Source organism: Mandrillus leucophaeus, unplaced genomic scaffold (genome assembly GCF_000951045.1).
Source record: "Mandrillus leucophaeus isolate KB7577 unplaced genomic scaffold, Mleu.le_1.0 Scaffold1276, whole genome shotgun sequence".
Taxonomy (NCBI): Eukaryota; Metazoa; Chordata; class Mammalia; order Primates; family Cercopithecidae; genus Mandrillus; species Mandrillus leucophaeus.
In genome coordinates this window covers 643,054-658,262 of record NW_012101165.1, presented here as the reverse complement: position 1 = coordinate 658,262, position 15,209 = coordinate 643,054, and the positions used below count along the sequence as shown (strand labels likewise).

The 15,209-nt window shown below is 38.9% G+C and overlaps 1 protein-coding gene across 3 annotated transcripts in view; it reads left to right on the top strand.

The window, feature by feature from the left end:
* The window catches only part of BPGM (2,3-bisphosphoglycerate mutase), a 32,385-nt gene extending 21,251 nt beyond the window's left edge, over positions 1-11,134 (top strand). For all 3 annotated transcript variants that reach the window (XM_011972149.1, XM_011972150.1, XM_011972151.1), the window contains one exon: positions 10,164-11,134. In XM_011972149.1, the coding sequence (XP_011827539.1) occupies positions 10,164-10,342 (179 nt within the window). In that variant the 3' untranslated portion in view covers positions 10,343-11,134. The remainder of the gene's footprint in view (positions 1-10,163) is intronic.
* The last annotated feature ends 4,075 nt before the right edge of the window (positions 11,135-15,209 follow it).

Sequence of the window (15,209 nt, the reverse complement as noted above, 5' to 3'; positions counted from 1 at the left end):
CGCACTCTAGCATAGCTATACAAGATGACCTTTCTTGAGTGCATACTGCATGCCAAGCACAGTTTTAGACATTTTACATACACATGTTGTTTTATGTAGGAACTAGAACATGGCTCTGAACTCACTGGAAAGCTATGTTTCGATACTGCGTTTTACTTTGCTGTTTAGTATATCCAGGTCATATTTTTTATTTCGTTTGATCAGTCATTGATCAGTAAGCTGTTTTGCTTAAAGAAACTGCTTTAATAAAAAGAAGCAAACTATTGATACACCCATTATCATGGATGAACCTCAGCTGCATTGTGCTAAGTGAAAGAAATTGGGCTAAAACAGCTGTGTATTGTATGATTCCATTTATGTGCCATTTTGGAAAATGTTTTGTCGGGAAATAAAACAGATGGGTGGGGAAAGGGTAGGCTGCCAAGGGGCACAAGGAAATTTTAAGGGTTTGATAGGGCTGTTTTATATCTTGACTGGTTATTACATTATTGTATGCAGTTGTCAAAACTCATAGAACTTATATGCTAAAAAGGGTGACTTTTGCTGTATGTAAATTTTACCTCAAAAATCCTTGCTTTATCCAGTGAACTCACCATTGCCAATTAGGAGAATTAAGTGAAGGTTGCTATATGCACCTATCTTTGCCTTTGAAAACTAACCTGGAGGGCATTTGTTATGCTCTCTCGAGGCTTCAGGAGCCATCTGGTTCTGACTTTATTTAGCACCTAAATCATGGTCATTATAGGGAACTGCCTTTTAAAGTCCTTCTTCATGAGAAGTTATGTTTAAGTTGCTGGACCATGAAGTTTTGTTTGAGAATCTTGCTATTGTTACAGGTTGAAAACTCCTCTAATAAAGTTTTTTAATTTTTTTATCCCAGAGCTATCTCTGCTTATTATCATCCATTTCGTTAGCCTTAATTGGGCCTTCCATCCCCTCCTTTTTCTTCTTGTAACAACCTAGTCTAGGAGCAGGTCAACAAGGACCTCCTGGAGTCAACACAGATGAATGGTACACTGAGAGGCAAGTGATACTGATTCGGAGCTAGATAACACTCTTGTATGAGAATTGCAAACACGGAAACCACATGTCAGTACCTAAGACAGGCTTCTTGGCTGATGGGGATGACCCTTCCCCTGTCAAATGACTTATTTATATAATATCTCTGCTCATAAATCGTATATGCTTTTGAGATTGCTTTACTTTTAATCTGATGGTAGTTAATGCTTTCAGAAGAAAGAAGTCAAAACAAGACATACAGAATATTATATAGTAAAAAAAATGCCTACTTAAGGCACTGCTTTACTGGCTTTTAGAAATATAATTACCTATGATTGTGCTAATAAGTCCAGGTTAAAAAGCAGGGCCCACTTCTGACTGGTTCAGACACACTTCTCACAAAGCGCCACCATGAAAACATCTAATGTCAACCTAAGTATCTGAAAGCATCCTGTACTGACTGTAGTGTTCCAGACAGGCATGTGTTTCATTCTCTGTGGTTGGCATAGTCACTTCCTGTTTGTTTCCTGCTGGCGAGCATCAAAGGAAAAGCCAGGTACCAAAATGAAACACTGGATGTAGTCTGCATCTCGCCAGAGGAAATGGATTGTTTAGTCTGGGTTCAAGCACAGGACGAGGCAGTTTCAAGTTTGGAGTAAGAGTGACACACAAGACACTCATGCAAGACAGACTTGATCCCTGAAGACCTGTGTGCAGCTGCATATATAGCAAGGCGCAGAAGTGGTGAGATAAAATTAGACACTCAGAGAGGAATGGTCAGCTGGGACTAGCTGTGGGGACAGGGACTGATGAGTTGGTCACCTTTGGCATTTTAGTGTGATATTTTCAGAAGCAGCCAATTCAGGCCTCTCTTCTGTGAGGCAAGTAGTTGCCTATTGCTGTGGCTAAGCTTTCTTTTATAATAATTGATTTGTAGAACCCTTTATTTTTTAAACATTATAGGCTATTTTAACTATAAAATTAAACGTAGAATGGATTCTTCTCTGTGCCTTATTCTAAATTAGTCTGTTATTTTATCGTGTTATAATATTCAAATCACCCTAGCCCATCTTTACATATATAGTATTCAGATCTTAAATAATTAAAATTAAAAATAGGTAGATCATCTATGAGATTCAGAATCTCTTGTTTCAGCTCGTATTGGCCATAAAGGAATACAGAACTCTTATCACAGATTGTTTGTCGGTAGGGTTTGAATTGTGACTTACCTGACCAGGAGAGGGAAGTGAGGAACGAGTGGGTCGCACCTTATTTAATGAATGAGTTGACTGGAGTTGTTTCCCTTTTTTTTTCCGATTCCAAAGCGTATGCACTACAGAATTGGGGTTTCTTCTTTCCTTTTCGTCCTGTAGCAAATCTTTCTGTCTCTCCGTCCATCTCTTCTGTTTTCTAAAATTCAAAGATTTTGAACACTTTGGAGAAAATCGAAGAACATATAAAGCCATTTAATTTAAATTGTTTATTTTATTGGCACTAGATGTCAACAGCTTTTTCTTCGAGGCTAAGATTCTTTTAATTCTCCTTTTTTTTCTTGGTAAGGTCATAGGGAGCACAAATGTTTAATCAAGGCTTCAACAGTAAAAGACTAGATTTAATTTGAAAACCCAGAGAGTTAGAATTTATTCAGTTCAGGTATGCACCTAGGGTTCACTACATCAGGTCTTGTTCTTGGTACAAGGGATACTGCACCTGTATGTGAATGAGACACAGGGTCCTTTTGTGGAGCTTTTAACCTCTTTCTGCAATTTGTCTATACTGCACCTCTGACAAAGTCCTTAGGGTGTTTTCATATATAGGCTTTATGTTTTAGGATTTTTAATTAACATTTTGTTTTTTTTTTTTTTTTTTTTTGAGATGGAGTCTGTCTCTGTCCCCCAGGCTGGAGTGCAGTGGCAGGATCTCGGCTCACTGCGAGCTCCGCCTCCCGGGTTTACGCCATTTTCCCACCTCAGCCTCCCAAGTAGCTGGGACTACAGGCACCCACCACCACGCCCAGCTAATTTTGTTTTTGTATTTTTAGTAGATACGGGGTTTCACTGTATTAGCCAGGATGGTCTCGATCTCATGACCTCGTGATCGCCTGCCTCTGCCTCCCAAAGTGCTGGGATTACAAGCGTGAGCCACCACACCCAGCCTAACATTTTATTCCTTATAGCCTTTAGTTACATGTAAAAAGTAGATTCACATAATAAATACAGTTGTAATTACTTAGTGGATCATATTACTAAATAATTTCTGGACCCTAGCAGCCAAACCATAAAAGTGTTACTTATAGTTGAACAAACATTTACTAAATCTTGCAGTGGGTAAGGCTCTGTGTTCTAACAACATGGGTGATACAGAAATGGATCAAACATTGTTCCTGTTCTCAAGGAATTTATAATCCTGGTGGGGAAAGTGAGCATTTGCACAAGCACCTCTACCAGGAGGTGCTTTGGTAGATGTACAGTGTACATAACAGTTTGTCTTTGGTTCCTGTTCCTGCTATGGTGACTTAGGGGAGAGGGTTGGTAGGTGCAAATTTGACTTCCTGAAGTTAGTCCTCTATGCAGAAAATAAAGTTGTTTGACTTTCTCCCCAATTTTGACCTTGAGTTACTTCCTGGACTTATTATCCCAAACTTTCATTATTTCTTCCTTAAAATATCCCATTATTTAAATTGACTGCAGTTAGCTCCAAGGTGCTTCTACATGAAGATTCAAGACTTAAAGGCAATGGCGGACCCTTAAAGACAAGGGTAGCTGTAAAGGGAAACACCACTGAGTTCTCGCCCTGCACCTGCTCCTCCACACATTACTGTAGAACACAGTGCCTTGCCCACTGCAAGAATTTAGTAAATGTTTGTTCAACTGTAAGTAACACTGTTATGGTTCGGCTGCTAGAGTCCAGAAATTATTTAGTAATATGGTCCACTAAGTAATGACAACTGTATTTAACTCCACACCACTGCGGAGAGGGGTCGGTACAGGGTGAGAACTCAGTGGTGGTTCCCTTTATAGCCGACCCTGGAACAATATGGATTTGAACTGCATAGGTTCACTTATACATGGGTTTTCTTTCAACAAAACTTGGATCAAAAATACCACACTTGCTAGATGTGAAACCTGTGTAGATGTAGGGCTGACTTCCAGCCTTGAGTGTGAGTGGATTTTGGTACACGTGCAGTCCTGGAACAAATCCCCCACTTATAATGAGAGACGACCATAGAATTGTAGAAAAATCTGAGCCAGTTATCGAGGGATGTGATATCTAGCCACTCATTTTTAACTTTCCTATAATGTTCCAGTGAATGAGTTTATAATAGGATATTATATAAGATAGTACTAATTCAGTTTGGTTTAATATAGTTCAGATGCATTATTCTGGCCTTAGGAGCTCTGCCTGCTTAACTTTCTTAGGATGTTGAATGTAACTTATGCCAAAATTGAGTAATGAGTAATGGCTTCACTGTGGTTTTTCCTAATCTGCTGTTTTAAAATTTTAGTCACTTAAGTCTCATTGACTGATTATTAACCAGTCTGAGTATTTTAAATATTTGTAAGTAATTAGTCTGCTGTGTGAATGGCTTGAGTAGTCATTAAAGTGGAATGTTGATTTTATTTATTTATTGGAAACATTACTATTTTTGTCAAACTCTCCTTCCTTTGTAGTTGAAATATTATAGTTTCGGTGGCCTTTGTTTATTTGGCTCTTTAATTTGGTCCCACATAAAAGGGACCAAACTTGAGAGTGCCGCTGTTAAAGAGGGGACCTGGTGGATCTGGTTAGATCTGAGGCCATGGTCAAACAAGTGAATCCCATGTATGCCCCAGCCCCTTGCTGAAGACCCGGAACTTGTTTCTAAAGTCACAGACAACAACTCCTAAACGTGGCCCATCATGATCGCAGTGTGTTAGCTGGCCCGTATGTTAGCTGGGGATCAGACAAACTTATTCATTCTCTTTACCAGTCGTGGGAACACTGGATGCATCAGCAGATGTCCAGTTAGGACCCAGCCTTTCACAAGGGTAGAGCGTTCATAGAAACATTCTTCTCTCTCCTCCTCGGTAGTCGTGGAAATAACCATGGATAAGTCACCTGACCAGGGTTTAAATCCTGGGGATTTGGTAGTTTAAAAAGGTCCGTTTTTACTGCCTCAATAGTCCTGTGACTAGAGCAGGTTTATTTAACCTCTCTGGATCTGTTTACTTTTTTTTTTTTTTTTTAAAGACAGAGTCTTGCTCTGTCACCCAGACTGGAGTGTAATCTCGGTTCACTGCAGCCTCCTCCTCCCAGGATCAAGCAATTCTCCTGCCTCAGCCTCCCAAGTATCTGGGATTACAGGCGCGCACCACTATGCCTGGCTAATTTTTGTATTTTTAGTAGAAACGGGGTTTTGCCATGTTGGCCAGGCTGGTCTTGAACTCCTGACCTCAGGTGATCCACCCACCTTGGCCTCCCAAAGTGCTGGAATTAGAGGCGTGAACCATCGCACTGGGCCCTGTTTACTATTTTTTAACATCTTTATTGCATTATAATTCACATACCATGCAATTTGCCATTTAAAGTATGCAGTTAAATGACTTTTAGTGTATTCACAAAATTGTAACTCCATTACCACAATTAATATTGGAACACTTTCACTACCCTAAAAAGAAACCCAGCACCCCTTAGCTGTTACTGTCCCCTCAGTCCCTCCCCTATTCCACCCAGCCCTGGGCAACCACTAATCTACTTTCTGTCACTATAGATTCGCCTGTTGTGGACATTACATATAAATGAACTCATGCAATAAGTGGTCCTTTGTGACTGACTTCTTTTATTTAGTAGCATCATGCTTTCAAGGTTCTTCCAAGAACCTTATTGTGGTTTGCATCAGTACTTCATTCCTTTTCATTGCCAAATAATATTCTATTGTATGTATATACCACATTTAATTTATCTGTTCATTAGCTAATGGACATTTGTGTTGTGTTCACTTTTTGGCTATTATGATTAATGCTGCTATGAAGGTTTGTGTACAAGTTTTATATAGACTCATGTTTCATTTCTCTTGGGTATATGCTTAGTAGTGGAATTGCTGGGTCATATGGTAGATGTGTGTGTAACAAAAGGAATTGCCAGACTGTTTTCCAAAGAGGCTATAGCCTTTTGCATACCTGATTTTACAGTGTATTATGACTCCAGTTTCTCCACATGCTTACTCACACTTGTTTATAATCTGACTTTTTATTGTTGCCATCCTAGTGGGTACAAAGTAGTATCTCATTGTGGTTTTGATTTGCATTCCCTTGATAGCTAGTAATATTAAGCCTATTTTTATGTGCTTATTGACCATTTGTATATCTTTGGAGAAATGGTTGTTCAAACCTTTTGCCCATTTTAAAATTTGATCATTTGTCTTTTTATTATTGGAGGCAGTTCTTATATCTGATAAGGAACTTGTATCTAGAATATATATGCTATGCAAATTTTTCTCCCATTCTCTGGGTTGCCTTTTTATGTTCTTAATAGTGTCCTTTGAAGCACAAACATTTTTAAATTTTTATATAGCCAGTTTATTTTTTTTTCTTGTGTATGCTTTTGGTGTCATATCTAAGAAACTATTAATTAACTCAAGGTCATGAAGACTTTACTCCTATGGCTTCTTTTCTAAAAAATTTTTACAATTTTAGCTTTTGACTCTAAGTTTTTGATTCATTTTGATTTAATTTTTTTATGAAGTGTGAATTAGGGATCCAACTTCATTCTTTTACATGTGGATATACAGTTATCCCAGTACTATTTGTTGAAAAGATTATTCTTTATGCATTTCATCGCCTTTGCACACTTGTTGGAAATCTATTGATAAAAAATATGAGGGTTTATGTTGGGTTCCCAATTCTATTTCATTGATCTGTGTCTATCTTGATTGCTATAGCTTTGTAGTAAGTTTTGAAATCAGGAACTATGAGTCCCTTGGTTTTTTCTTCTTTTTCAATATTGTTTTGGCTATTCTGAGTACCTTAGATTTCCACATGAACTTTAAGATCAGTTTGTCAATTTATACAAAAAAGTCCACTGAGATTCTTGATAGGATTGTATTGAATCTGTATGTTAATTTAGGGATTGCTGCCCTCTTGATACGTGTTACGTCTTCTAATCCATAAATACATATTTAGATTTTCTTTAATTTGAACACTGTGTTGTAGTAGTCAGAGTATAGTTTTGTACTTTTTGGGTTAAATTTATTTTTAGCATTTTATTCTTTTTGATGTTATTATAAATAGAATTGTTTACTTAATATTTCATGTTGCTTATTGCTACTGTATTAAAAACCCAATTTCCTTTTCTGTATTGTTCTTGTATCCTGCAGCCTTGCTGAATTTATTAGTTCTAACAGGTTATTGGTGGGATCATACCTTCGGCAAATAGAGATAGTTTTACTTTGTCCTTTCCAGTCTGGGTGCCTTTAATTTCATTGTCTTGCCTAGTTGCCTTGGCTAGAATCTTACAATGTTGAATAGAAGTAGAATGTTCAGTCGTTCTACAATAAAGTCGTGGATTCAAGAGCTTAAGATTAATGGTTGGTGACACTGCAAAGGCACACATCTATGAGTGGTGAATCCGAGATGCTGATAGATACGTACACCCATAGTTTCTGCTTCTCCTGGTAAACTTTAGTCAAACATGGTCACTTTTGTCACTTTTGTTATCTTTTAACAAATTAATTTTTAGAATTTAGATTATTTGGAGAAATCTATAAAATCCATTTTTCTCTCCAATTTAGTGAGCAATATGCTTACAGACTCTGGAAACAGATAAAGCATGGTCCTTGCACAGTAGATGAATATAAACAGTACTCAGTGTCCTCATGCTCTTGTGTCTCTAAGGTGCCTCTGCTTTTCTTAACCATTAAGAATAAAATAAAGGAATGTTGGTGCTAGAGAGACTATCCTCTCTCATTTTATAAATGAAGAAATAGTTCATTGGAGGTAAAATCTTGGCCAAGGTCACTCGCACATGTTCTGCCACAGAGTACTAGGAACATAAAGAGCCCTCAGTTACTAGTTAGTGAATGAGTTAGGTTTGGAGACCTCCAGAGCTTCCCCTGGATTTGGGAGTGAGCACTGTTGGATTTGAAAGGCTCAGTGGTCACCTGACTCCAAACGACAGGTTGTTGACTTCCCCACCTGCTCTTTCCGAGGGATGTATGTGGTGGCTGTTGTGCAGCTAGCTGACATTTCTGACCTGATGGAGCCGGAAGGTGCTAAGAATCTAGAGCAGTCATCTCCCTGCTAAACAGCTAGTGGTCTGGTCTGAATAGATTTGTTCTCAGCAGCTGTAGTTTGTGATGGTAATCTTCTGTAAGGTTGCAGTGTGAGGGTGGGGGCTTGGCAGGGCAAAGGGGTATCTTAGTAACCTTCCCTTTAAATCTTCTACCTAGAAGGGAATTCCTAATAGAGAAAGAAGAGAGACTTATTGTGCTACCTTTTTTTCATGTATGTTCTCTTTTAAGCCACCCCTTTTATCCCACAACCCTTTAAAATGCTGGCAAAGGAAGAGTGTGTGTTTTTCGTTTGTTCTTTCTTTTAATTGACAGGAGAATTGGAGGTCCAGAGAAGTTACTTGCCTAAAATTGCAAAGGACATTGCAGGGGGATTGGCGGGGGAGGTGATGGGACAGTACACTTACTTGGAAGAGACTGTGTCTTCCAAGTTAAGATCCTTTCCATTTTCGTAGTTGTTTGAGTGTGGATAGTTTGTGTATACGAGTTATTAGGTAGCTCTTCTAGGCCTTGACATGAAATTCTAATAAAGAGCCAGCCCAGCAGTAGGGATCCAGTGCTACGATTCTGTGACTCTTTGGCTGGTGCTCACAGTTAGGACCAGTGGCTAATTAAAATGAAAAGGTGCATTGATTGCTAACTGATAACAACTTATTCTGCCACCCTCAAGTAAAGACAAACCCTTGGACTCCCCTGAACTTGTTCCAGCTAGGTCCTTTCTGTTAAGATAGAACAGGATGCATATGGTTAGCATTCAGAAGTCTATGTAATTAATAAAGGAGTATTTTTAAAGTAGATAATTTGAATACTTTCAGTTGTCTTTTAGTTTGTTGAACTTCATCTCTTTCTCAGGCCTTCCCTTTGCTCACTTTGAAATCAGAGAAACTTGAGAGGAGTTACATTACACAGTAGGTACAGACCCCTAGGTTTGAATCCAGGCTGTGCCATTTACTATCTGTGTGATCATTGCTTACTTAACCTCTCTGTGCCAGAACTTGTTACATGGAGAAATAATATATGGTCATAGGATTGCAATGATGATTAAATGAGTTAATACACACAAAATGCTTAAAAGAGTACCTGGCATGAAATATGTACTCAGGATATGTTTGCTGTTTCTTGTTAAAAGTGCTTGTAATAATAAAAAATATTATTACTACCACTTCTACTACAACTACCACTCTTCTGGTCCAAGTTGAATTATCTGTAATTCGGTTGTACTTTAAAAAGGACTAAAGGTGGCTTGTGTATTATATATACCTTCCTTTTTTAGCAGCTGGAATGTTTAGGGACCACAGGAGAGCGAACTGTGTTCACAGGCATGCTGTAAAATCCCTTCCTGATTCCCCTTGACTGTGCTTTCTAAGCACCTAGGAAAGCATTCCTGCTGGACTGGATCTAGCTCTGGGTATTGCAAGCTCACTTAGTGTGGGAAAACCAAACACATTCTAATCAAATGAACTAGATTTAGAGATTAGCGAAAAATCCTAATTTTAGTACCAGCCTGGGTACAACACATAAAAGGAGAAACACAGAAAACGCTCCTGGTTCACTTTCTGATTTTTTGAGATTACCTGATTCTTTGGAAAACTAGTAACACAAATGTGGGCATAGAGAAAATAATTTTCCTTCCTTTCAGATTTAGGTAGGAAACAGGAACAGATTGTCCCAAAAGGTATCTACTGTCCTGATGTAGCACTTGCTGTGAATCTCTAAGCCTTTTTTTCTTGTAATTTCTGGAAAGTTCCTGGCTTCCAGGAATTATAGCTGGAATCCCTCAGTACCTGCATATTTCAGGCACACAGTTAAATGGGATTAAAGTGCAGTTATGTAATTAAACAGAACTTCCTCCTGAGTTGTCTTTTAACACCTAGTCTCTTCCTGTCCTGATCAACAGGTATCTCAGATGAAGACATCATCAACATTACTCTTCCTACTGGAGTCCCCATTCTTCTGGAACTGGATGAAAACCTGCGTGCTGTTGGGCCTCATCAGTTCCTGGGTGACCAAGAGGCGATCCAAGCAGCCATTAAGAAAGTAGAAGATCAAGGAAAAGTGAAACAAGCTAAAAAATAGTCTCTCCCAACTGTTGGCTAAGAAGAAATGCAAAAGAAGTGGCATAGGAGTGTGTTATGGGTGCTGAACTCTCTCTCTTTTTCCCCGATTTTCCAGAGCTAGGCTGTGGAGTAGAGTTTGTATAGGTAACTAGGTAACTTATTGTGACCCAGATAAGGCTTTAGGATGCCTCAGTGCTTATGTCACAGCCTTATGAGTTAGCTTTCCTGCTAGCCCCCTAGTCAGTCACTAAACTAGTAACTCGTGGGGTTTAATGAAGGTCATCAGTTTCTGAGATGGGAGAGCAACAAGTAGAGATGAAGTTAAAGGTATTTATCATCCAGGAAATCATTTCTGAGTCACCATTGACAGGCACTATTCCAATCAGTAGTTCACTTTTATATTTAGTAAGATTTTCTGGGGTGACAATAAGAGATATTAGATAATATACCGTATGTATTTATTACTAGTCTTTTCCTCTAGGAAAAGGGATGCTTTGATAATTAAGGCCAGAGGCCCATTAAATGAGAAAGTCACAGATATATTTCTCCAAGAAAGCCAACAACCGCCACCACAATGACAGAAATGACAACAAGGCCCTTTAACTTGTCTTCTAGTTTAGTGACATCCTTCATTTGACATTTAGTAGAATTCCTCTTTGGCCACAAGAATAAGCAGCAGATAGACAACTATGGCTGTTGAGGTTCTCATTTTGGTTTGTTTTAATTTTTCGAACTTCAATGTTTGGGTACCTGTAATTAGTTTAAAAATAAAGTTCCTGACAATAAAGTGACTGAAAATGGCATCCCCAAAGTGTCTCCATGTGTTTGGTGAATTTTAGGTAGGCTTCTAAACGAGTCTGACTCATGCCTTCCTGTAACAGTTGCGCTTATTTCAACACAACAGACACTCGTGATTTTCTATATGCTGAAGCATGAAGCAGGGAAGGTAGAATACAGTGCGTGGAACTTTATTCACATGAGCAGAGGGAATGGTATATTGGGGCTTGTGACATAAATTTGTTGTTCACTGAGGGCAAAAGATTATGGTATGTAGCGCAGAGCAGTCAGGGTAGGCCACGACGCGATTGATCGCTTATCTGTCTTAATGATACTCTTCCACACTATGTTTTTAGATGCTGCGGGTATGTAAGTCATCATTTATTTAAGCCGTTGACTCTGTTTCAAAGCAGGTCACATATATTTCAATGATAAAGTCATGTAAAACATTTGTAGCTGTAATACCTGTTATAGATATTTACCATTTTTTTCATGGTTTTTCATTGGTGGATTCGTTTATTTGTATCTACTTTATAGTACAATTGGCATTTGAAGAATACTAACTTGAAAGTATTTTTGCTACTGCTTTGTCTCCATTTGATTATTAATGCAAGACTTTTAAAGATTAGCCAAAGAAGATGGCTGAAAAGATGAACCTGCTTTGCGTACAGCTGGCCACATCTGTGATGTATAAGGACACAGAATGTGGATGCTTTACATTTATTATCTACTATTGGTTTCTCTAGTGTAGCCCCTTCATTTTAGTGGTGTAATACTCTAGAATTCAAATATCAGGGTCAAGAATGCAACTACCAGATGTTCCTAGAATTCCAAACCTATGGCTAGGCTGCAACTCATACCATTTTTGAATAGCATCATCTCTGGAACTGGCCTCTGAGTTTTCCAGCCCAAGTGGTGACCATGTCTTAATGTACCTCAAGATCCTAGAGTTGGATTCTTCCATTGTCCTGCATCTAGGTATCTTCTTCCAGGGAACCTTCTGGCAGCATGATGTGCTTCCGCACACAAAGCAACTCTCATATCCAGTCACTTTGGAATCTCGCAGGCTTCTCAAGAAAAGGATGATTTTTGCTGATACTCTGTGATACAACTTGGTCTTACTGTTTTTGAGATCTTGGCTGAAAAAATAAATGTGAACAGAGGACACTTTTTTTTGTTTTTTGTTTGTTTGTTTGTTTGTTTTTGAGACAGTCTCGCACTTTTGCCCAGGCGGGAGTGCAGTGACGCGATCTCGGCTCACTGCAAGCTCCGCCTCCCAGGTTTACTCCATTCTCCTGCCTTAGCCTCCCGAGTAGCTGGTATTTACAGGCGCCCACCACCACACGCGGCTAATTTTTTGTATTTTTAGTAGAGACGGGGTTTCACCATGTTAGCCAGGATGGTCTCTATCTCCTGACCTTGTGATCCGCCCGCCTCGGCCTCTCAAAGTGCTGGGATTACAGGCTTGAGCCACCGTGCCCGGCCAAGACATTTTTTTAAATGTCACTTAAAATTAGTTAATAACTCCAGTACTCCAGCCTTAGGATCGCCTAGTGAACCTCTTTCCTTTGCATTGTTAACAGTGTGTCCAGAATTTCTGATGCAGGAATCTTGAAGGCTGCTCTTTCCCCCAAGCCCCTCCCTACTAACTCTGGCTCTGTCCTCTGAAAGGGCCTAGAAACAATAACCCAGAAACAACAAACACACTGAATTCCTTCAGTCTTGGTTCCTAAACACTATTCCACAGAAGCAGGGATGTTTGAGGAAATGCCTGCTTCCAGGTTTGAGGCAGATGAAGCATAAGGTGAACTTTGAGCACTTTTGTCTTTTCTGACTCATCAAGATGTTACAAGACTGATGGGACACAGACATTTGCTTGAAGGACCAAATCTGGGGCAATTTAAACTTAGAAAAAGAATGATGGTAATGAATTATAGAACATTGAATTCAAAAATAGTGCCGACGACTATAAAGGTATTTTTTTAAAGGTGGGGAGAGAAAAAGAGACAAAAATACATACTGTTTCTTTACAGAAGATTACCAGCTTCCATCGTTAATAACGGATCCAAGCAAGGACTATTATTGGATGCTAAAACCACTGGGCTTTTAGAGAACTGAACATTCGCGTAGTCTCAAGTCATAATAAACGTATTAATTACAAAGAAAAAATGTGTCTTCACAATGGAGAGATCCCTTAGACACTACTGCAACCAAGGGATTAACCTTAAAATCTCCAGTGGATGGGTCAAATAGATAGTATGTGATTTTTATGCATGTCCTTGTATAAATCAGTGCGAAGTACCTGTCACTTAGTCATCTTCCCAAAAACTTTAAATCTGATAATGAGAAAGCAATATGACATATTCAAAATACAGGATACCCTAAAAGACAACTGATTCGGATTTTTAAAAACTATCAAGGCCAAGAAATAAACACAAAAATATGAAGGGACAGTTTCAGATTAAATGACACTATAGGGACATAATAGTGAAATGTAATTCATGAACTTTAATTGGGTCTTTAGCTTGTAAACACTTACAAAGAACATTCTGGGGCACTTGGGAAAATTTAAATACGTGTCTATGTAGGCTGGACGCAGTGGCTCATGCCTGTAATCCCAACACTTTGGGAGGCCAAGGCAGGCAGATCACTTAAGGTTAGGAGTTCAAGACCAGCATGGTCAACATGGTGAAACCCCGTCTCTACTAAATATATGAAAATTAACGAGGCATGGTGGCGGGTGCCTGTAATCCCAACTACTTGGGAGGTTGAGGCAGGAGAATCGCTTGAACCCAGGAGGTGGACATTGCAGTGAGCTGAGATCATGCCACTGCACTCCAGCCTGGGTGATAGAGCGAGACTCCATCACTCCCCCAACAACAACAAAAAAATTCTGTGTCTGTATTAGGTGATAATAAATATTACATTTATTGGGTATAGCAATGGTATGGTGCCTTGTTCTTAAGAGATAGCTGCTGAAAAATTTAAGGATAAGGCATCCTGATGTCAGTAAGTCATTTGTAAATGGCTCAGCCAACACAATGTTTCTATATTTTTAGAGAGAGACAGAAAGCAAACACCAGTCATTGGTCACTTAGCAACGGGACTTGTTCTGAGAAATGGATTCTTAGATGGTTTTGTCATCGTGTGAACATCATGGAGTATACTACACAAACACAAAAAAATATGGTTTAGCCTATTGCTTCTACACTGAAGACTTGTGCAGCATGTTACTGTACTGAATACGGCAGGCAATTGTAATACAATGGTAAGTATTTGTGTGTCCAAACATATCTAAACATAGAAAAGGTACAGTGAAAATATGTTATAAAAGATTAAAAAGTGGAACATTTGCATAGAGCACTTACCATGAATAGAACTTGTGAGAATGGAAGTTGCTCTGGGTGAGTCAGTGAGTGAGTGGTGAGTGAACATGAAGGCTTAGGACACTACAGTAGACTTCATAAACACCATACACTTTGTCTACACTAAATTTATTTAAAACATTGTCTTTCTTCAATAATAAATTAATCTGAGCTTACTGTAACTTTTAAAAAGTTTTTAATATTTCAGAATCTTCTGACTTTTGTAATAACACATTAAAACAGAAACCTTATTTAACCACATAAAAATATTTTCTTTATATCATTATAAACTTCTTTTTTTTTTTTTTTTTTTTGAGACAGAGTTTCGCTCTTTCTCCCAGGCTGTAGTGCAGTGGTGCAATCTTGGCTCACTGCAGCGTCTCCTTCCTGGGTTCAAGTTACCCTCCTGCCTTAGCTCCCGAGTAACTGGGATTACAGGCATGCCACACCATGTCTGACTAATATTTTGTATTTTTAGTAGAGACGGGTTTCACCATGTTGCCCAGGCTGATCTCAAACTCATGGACTCAAGTGATCCGCCCACCTCGGCCTCCCAAAGTGTTGAGATTACAGATGTGAGCTACTGTGCCCGGCTATAAGCTTCTTTCTGCATTTTGAATTTTTTATTTTTATTTTTTTACCTTTTAAACTTTCTTGTTAAAAGCTAAGACACAAATACCACATTAGCCCAGGCCTACACAGGGTCAGGATCATCAGTATCACTGTCTTCCACCTCCACATCTA